The sequence below is a fragment of the Nothoprocta perdicaria genome, unplaced genomic scaffold (genome assembly GCF_003342845.1).
Source record: "Nothoprocta perdicaria isolate Ctin4 unplaced genomic scaffold, notPer1 scaffold_42, whole genome shotgun sequence".
NCBI classification, from domain to species: Eukaryota; Metazoa; Chordata; class Aves; order Tinamiformes; family Tinamidae; genus Nothoprocta; species Nothoprocta perdicaria.
In genome coordinates, this window is record NW_020455666.1 from 3,549,350 (window position 1) to 3,556,704 (window position 7,355).

Consider the following 7,355-nt stretch of genomic DNA (forward strand, 5'->3'; position numbering starts at 1 on the left):
CGGCGCCCCGCCCCGCGCGCCCTCGCCGCTGGGCGGGGCTCCGCCTGTCCATCACGTGGCGCTCCCACCGCCCATTGGTCCACTGCACTGAGGCACCGCCCCCACCCGGCACTCTCCCCTCTCACTGGGTGGCGAGAGAAACGGCCCCGCCCCCTCCGCCATTTATTCAGGCGTCGCTGCGGGGCGTCCTGAAATGGCGCCCCCCGGCGGCGCCCCCGGAGCTGTTTGTGGCCCGGGGCGTCGAGCGGCGGCCCCGGCCCCGGCCCCGGCCCCGGCCCCGGCCCCGGCCGGGTCTCTGCACGGCCGAGCCTCTGCATGGCCGAGCTCTCTGTTGCCTGCGCCGGTGGCTCGTGGCTCCTGGCCGGCTGGCGGGGCCTCACGGTTGGCCCTTTGGGGTGAACACGCTGCGTGCGTGTGCGGCCTGCCCAGGAGCTCTCGTGTCCTCCCAGGGCAGCCAGGGTGGCTCCTGCCCCGCAGGGCTTCGGCCCTTCTGTGCTCGCTGTGTTGTGCAGTAGTCAGCGTAAGAAGATGGCTGCCTGCACCGCAGAGCTGGCGCCGGCGCTGCACGCTGGTCGCCTGCGTTTGTCCCGGGGGGCCGTGGCAGCACTGTGTGCCCACCCTTTCCCCTCCCGCCTCGTGCCCTTCCCTGCCCTCCAGCGAGGGCGCTTGGTGGGAGCGGGGTTCCTGCCAGCACCCCCTTGTCRGCGATTCTCCCTCTAATGTTGCTGGCCTTGGTGACCTCTGGCGCGTGGGTGACAGGCTGGGGTACACTCATSTTCTTGGCAGCGTTTGTGGGCTTTTCTCTCTAGCACAGAAACTGTGTTTTTGTTACAAAATGTATTTGAATTTTACCTCGTTTTGCCTCAGAAGCATTTTGACTGAAGAATGTTGCGCTGGTTTGTTGGTAACTTAATCAAAACTGATTTTTTAGTTATATTCCTGAAGGGTTTCATAATGTCTTGGTGGTGTGCAGAGAGTGCCATGCACATGCTCGTCTTCCAGCTTATTCAGAATGTTTTCAATATCAGAACCTTCTTGAGTAGTAATAGGTCAGGGAGAAAAATTGTGTGTTTAAAATCGCTTCAAATATATGTCTTTTTTTTTTTTTCCCCTCCCTTAAGTGTCTGTTAATTTTCTTAAGGTCAGGCAGCCGTTTTGCACGTGGAGCAAATGCAGCGACGCCTCAGCAGCCCCAGCCAACCCCACGCCCGGCTGGCTCCTGGCACCGGTAAAGCTGCCTGGCAGGAGCTCTGCCAGCTGCTGAATTACCTCTTAGCCCTAACCTGTAGGTGTCTTCAGTCCCGTCCTGTGGTGGATGCAGGAGTTACAGCCCGGGTCAGTAACAGCGGCTTTGATGCSGTCCTGTCTGCGAGGCCTGGCACGTCTAAGAGCAGCTGCTGCAGTTCCCCTGCAGGTCACGAGATGGGGTGCGAATACCCRCGAAAGAGACGCTCCAAGAAAATGTTCAGCAGCGAAATGCCCCCTTCCCATGCATTTTGCACGGGCACACGAATAATTCTTACAGGCAGGGGGATAACTACCACTTCTAATAAAGTTTATTATAGGCTCTCCCAGGCGTGCCCTGCTGCCAGGTGCACACAGGTGCACRGTGGCCGTTGTGCACTGTGCCCGTGACTGGAAAGAGAGGTTGGCCTTGGCTGAGAGAACAATTCCCCGTTCTGCCCAATCAGACACCAGACAGTTACTGAAGTGACAATTTATCTTCCCCAAATGAATTGTTTTTCACTTCTTGATTAGCTGAAGTCTTGTATTTTGATAAGAAAGGCTGGTCCATCTGTGTTACTAGAATGCACACAGTTGTGGACTGAAGGGTCATTTTCAATAGTGCTAATTATTTTAAAAGCAGATGGAAGGATGCTGAGGCTATGTGTCTTGCACTGTAATTTCCTAGGAAGAGTCTGTCAAGGCATGAGGTAGTGGCAGGCATTTCTGCTCTCTTTAGTCTGTATTTCATTGACAGTTAAGAACTCAAGAGCCTAATTCTCAGTTAAGATTGGATCATAATACAGGAAAGATAAAGCAAACACTGCAAATGCAGTTGGTGTGAGCTCAGAAGAAAAGAGTTCAGATATATAAACACTTTCTRTGGTTAATCTATCACTTTCTATGGTTAATGTGTCAAATTAAATTCTCTTGAAAACTGGTAATGCAGAAAGCCTGATTTCTGCCCCTAACTGGTAAACAGATGCGAGTTGGTTCATTGCCACCAGCTGCTGAAAACTTCTGCATAACTTGAGCTTCAGTTACATCAAATGAAAAGAAATGGAAATGACAGCAAAGCAGTGCTAGGCAGTTGATGATTACAAGTTGCAGCAGATAATTACAAGTTGTAACTTTACTCTTCTGAAACTCTGCCTACCTTTTAAAAATAATTTTCTTTACAACTAAAAAGCATCCCAAAAGTGTCTCATGCCAGCACCTTAACAGGCTGTAAGGAAGAGGCAATAAATAAAAAGGGTGGTGGTGTTTGTGGTCGGTCCCAGTTTTATTCATTCTGCGTGACTGACATGCAGGGGAAAAACGCCAATACACATGTATCTGCAAATTATACAAAGCTAGAAGGCAATCAAAATGCTGAGGAGAAAATAACATGCCAGAAGACCTGAYGACATAGCARGRAGGCCCTCAGCCTGGTRAGTATGGAAATGTTTGGTCTCAAAGCACTGGAGATAGTGAAACCTGTTATTTTCTGTTTGTTTCTACTTTTTATCTGCTACCTAGCAATGTGCAAGTGACAGTTGATGCCATTTTCCTCTGCAGTTAGGTCATTTGTGTATCCTATGATACCTTAAATATATRTTAAATAAAACCCTTACATGTCACCCTCTTCACAGCGAACACTTGTAGAAAATCATCATGAAGGTTGTAAGAACTTAACATTCTTCATGGTTGGCATCTTTCAATTAAACTATATTGAAATTGGTCGATCAATTTGTAAGGCATTAGAGGAACATGGATGGACATATAGCTTGGAAACGAGGCTAAAGGCATCAGCTGGAATTTGGTGCAAAGTTTGTGGCTTCATTAAGCTCGTACAGTATGACAGGTAACAAGAACTATTTTTTTTTTTGGTGCATGTGAACCCAAAATTGTCTTGCATAAAATCCTGAAGGAATAGTCAAATGGCATATTTGGTGAATGAATGTCTGCTTGGGAATTAGTAGCCAAAGGAAAGGCAAAGTGATAAATTCCATAAAGTATTTTTTTCTAAAGTTAATGTGTGCAGAGTGAACAGACATTGCTCTGAGGAATAGATGTGTCTTTGTATTAATCAGGTTAAAAACTAGAGACTTGTTTAAAGAACAAAATGGTAAGATACAGATCTTTAGTGATCTGTATTACTCTGCCTTAGGCTGTTCTCTTACTGCTGCTTTCCAAATGAATCCTGATTTGTTGACGGGGCAATAAAGTATGCAACAAAGCCCATAAATTAAATAAATCTCATTCTGTTTACTCTTCAAGGTGTTCTTGTAGCTGTTTTATAGACTATGTAGGCAGCACATATGACTGAGAAATAAAAGCTAAACTTCAGGAGATAGTACTTAGAGTCACGCTTCAACCGACATATAAGAAATAAATTTTCAGTGCTAGTGCTTCCGTTAGTGCTGCGGAGGGGCTGGRGTTGTGTTTTCAACGTGGTCTTGGTTTGCATTGTTGGTCTTCTCAAATAATCGCAGCACTTGTCTGCAGAACAACTGGTCGGGGCTCTGGCCCGCGAAGACGAAGGCCGGACACTCGGACCTGCAGCCCTCGCCTGGGTCAGGGCCGCTCGCGAACGTCTCCTCGCACGTGATGGACAGGTAATCCTGGATGTTGATTCCTTTGATCAGCTCTTCAAAGTACTGTCTCACTGAGATTTTATACTTGGGCAGGTCCTGATGGAAGGATTTTCCTTCTAGCATTTTTTCTATCTTTTCCCTGAKCTTTTTGTCCTCTTGTAGAAATTGTACAGAATTTAAACGCTGTTCCAGGAGATGTTTCATTTGCAGATAAAGCTGTCCAGGAGCTTCGGTTTCATTTGAGATTACTTGCAGTTTCTCCARTTTTGTAGAGTAGTCATTGTGTAGCTTTGATTGCAGGTCTGCCATTCTGTACCTGATCCCTTTCAGCAAACTGCTGCCGACCGTGTCGATCATGATTTTGGTGTCTGTAGCATCGGCTGTTAGTTCRTGAATCAACTTTTCAGTTTCCTGTGTGAAAGGGACTGGAAGTTAAGMATCGTAGTGGACATGAGTGTGTTCAGAATAGGTTAAGTGCGTGAGATACTTGCCTTTTAGAGAAACATGGTATCTTGGTATATAGTGCAAGCCCTGGGCTTTTGAAACTTTTCAGTTTGGAAGCTATTAGTGCTCAAAACAATATTAAAATATAAATAATTGTATGTACATTTTGAAACCTTTTGTTATTTTGGTGCTAGGTTGGAAAGTGAATTGAACTGCAGGCCATGTTTTCAGAATTGTTCTCTTAAATCATGTTTTCTTGGGAATATGATTTGTTTTCTTTAGGAAGATCTGGAAACATCTACAAGAAAAACGTGCTGAAGCTGTTTGCCCAGCCTGTGATGCCCGGTGGTGTTTTGGTAACGTTGCCCTTCACGGAGCTGGGAGCAGCKTTCGGCTGCGTCGCGTCTGTGCCGAGGTCAGTGCGTCACCGAAGCCATGTGGCAGACAGCAAAGCTTTTGGAGAAATGGATATCCTGCCAGTGAGCAACACGGGAGCAGAGCTTATGAGGAATTTACCCTAGCAGTTCAGTGATTTATGTTAGCAGGTTTCATCATCTGCTTCGTGAACATTAAGTAATTGCACAAACAATAGGTTATATCTAGGTGAACACAAAGAGTACGTGTTTAGCCAGGGCTATAACACAATCTAAATTAGGGTTGGGATATTTTCTTATGTTTTCTGCTAAGCCATTTTATCGCATATAACCTAATTTTCTTTGGAAAATCTACAAATTGACTATCTAATATTAGAATCAAAGTGCATCCCTAATCTTCTGTCAAATATCTATTTAATTTTGTTAGTATAATCTCCAGTGAGTGTTTTTTTACCTTCCTAGCATCTTCAGATTTCTTATGCACTAGGTGTAAATTTTTAATAAATGATTTCTTTCTGGTGTTGTAAACTTCTGACACTTTCTCAACATTGTGATGTTTATGTTTTCCAAAGAGTTTGCAGATTGCACATATTGGCTCGTCATCTGTCAGGCACATCTGATAGGGAAAAAATGCACAAAAGGGTTGGTATTTGTATTTAAGGCACGTTCTTCAAGTAGCTCCTGGTTCTGTCTGCTCTTAGATACTRTTAAAACTGCCAAAACTGAGTACTGATGGTAAAGCTGAAGTGTTTGTCTTCTCTTTTTGTTCATTTTAGTGTGATACCTCAAAAGGGCAAAGCACAGGATGCTTATCTTATACAAGCTGGCCATGGTTTTTAGGAATAGTTTCAGTATTGTAGTTATTCTCTCTACAAGGCTAAACCTGAGTTATAAAGTTTTACAAAAGCTTTTTTCAAGTTTATGAAGCTGCCTGCTGGGGCTRTAGAAGTTTCCCAGTTAGTGGGTTGAGTAAAATTAATCTAGGTAAGAAATTATTCAATCTGTTACTCATTTTTTTTTGTTGTTTTGTTATAATTTTGGAATAAATTGTTATAGTTTAATTTTGTACAATTTGTTGTTATAAGAACTTTGTTATAAAGGACATTAAGTATTGAATTTCCACTAGGTTTTCTAGCACATGCATTTTGTATTCAGCATGTACTTAATGTTTTCAGAGGAGAGAGTGTAAATTACTAAAAAGGATAAATAGAAATTGGTACCAAATTCAAGCTTTCACCATGTTCTTCACACATTTGGGACAACTGTTTCTTCTCCTGGTCATGGATTTTTTCAAGCTCATCTTTAAATTTCTCTATTATACTTTCAACCAGACTATTTCTTGGCAATCCGACTAATCCTCTGCCTCTTAGGTAAATGACCTGAAAGTGAGAAGAATAGTAAAATAGTTTGAGGCATGCAGGAGTGCTTGCATGATAAGTAGTATAATGTAGAGGAGAAAAAAAAAAGGCATCATTTTAGTTGGTATTTACATTGTTGTGATTATATTTGAGATGAAATATTGTAGCTGGCTCTTCTAGAGAGTGGTTTCATTCAGAGAGGAGTTTCSTAACATCAAGGTTCCTAAGTGTCAGGTAGTCGTACGTTATCTTTGTGTGCGAAGTGCCTACCCTAAATCAGGARGAACTGCATTGTTTACTCTGAAGTACAGAATTCAGGAAATTAAGTGGAAACAATCTCAATAGTTTTTTTTTTTGTTAACAGAAGACTGAACCGCTGTGTATTTAATGGGTGCAGAATTTATCCCTAAGAAAAGCTTTCTTGGTGGGTCTTGTACTCAGTGAAGTCTATAAAATGTGGATATTAAAACAGGTGTGTTTCAAATTAAATCATGAGAATCTGTTAATTCTGAACTGGAAAAAAGGGTAACTAAATATATTATTTGATCAGAATCCAGGGAAATGTTTAGTTCGAACAAGATAGTATATAGTATTTACACATCTTTCCTTGTGGAGGAGTTTAAGAATTGTGAGGCCAGGTTCCCGTGTGTTCTGAGACCGGTAATGTGGATCCCACGCTGTTCTTGGAAAGGGTAGGTGCAGTTGCAAACAACYTGGTGCATTCTTGCAAATGCAATTTGGGGTTGAATTCCCTGTGGGAACTGTGGTCCTCCAGTGGAAAGCTGGGGCAGACCTGACACTTCAGATGAAAACAGAGGTTTTCTAACTGCRAAGTGTCACATCTGCTCACCTCCAAATGCACAAACTGTGGGATAATTTCTACTTACCTTTCTGCATAGAGGGCAATGGAAATGCCCATTGACATGGTTGCAGTTTTGGTGGATGAGGATCTTTTCCAAGCATGGCTTGCAGAAGTTGTGTGCACACGACAGGACCAGGATGGGTGGCGTGAACAGGTCTAAACACACGGGGCATGAGAGGGCCTCTCTCAGAGCCTCCATCGTGCGCTTCCACCGCGTGAGGAAGAGCCCTTTCCGACCCCTGTSAGGAACAGTCCCTTTCTGGCACCACCGGAGCTCTGGAACGCGTCTCCCTGGCTCTGTGGGAACATCTCCATGGCAGCAGCGTCAACAGATCCCTTCTGAGATGCTGACGGTCTGACTGGGTCTCCTGCACTGCGCTGCTCCAGAAAGCTCTTCTTTTGGAACACCTTGGTCTTCATTTAAGCACTTTCTGGCTGTTTAACACTGACAGTTGTTCAGTCCAATGACTTTTACTGTAATTAGAATGGGCTTGCATGTCAATGAAATCTCCTTATG

The 7,355-nt window shown here is 44.1% G+C and overlaps 1 protein-coding gene and 1 long non-coding RNA gene across 3 annotated transcripts; one reads left to right on the forward strand and one right to left on the reverse strand.

The window, feature by feature from the left end:
• Nucleotides 1-1,746: 1,746 nt before the first annotated feature.
• On the forward strand, nt 1,747-4,946 carry LOC112953065. Of its 2 annotated transcripts, none has more exons than XR_003250512.1 (3): nt 1,747-2,654; nt 3,712-3,821; nt 4,527-4,946. It is a non-coding gene; the product is annotated as an uncharacterized LOC112953065 (long non-coding RNA). The 2 variants fall into 2 exon arrangements; XR_003250513.1 differs by lacking the exon at nt 1,747-2,654 and adding an exon at nt 2,945-3,067.
• Nucleotides 3,473-7,037, reverse strand: LOC112953064 (tripartite motif-containing protein 54). The gene is made up of 4 exons (XM_026046061.1): nt 6,864-7,037; nt 5,839-5,997; nt 5,073-5,234; nt 3,473-4,211 (listed from the first exon to the last, which is right to left on the reverse strand). The coding sequence occupies exons 1-4, from the start codon at nt 7,035-7,037 to the stop codon at nt 3,621-3,623; spliced, it is 1,086 nt and encodes a 361-aa protein (XP_025901846.1). The 3' UTR covers nt 3,473-3,620.
• Nucleotides 7,038-7,355: the final 318 nt, after the last annotated feature.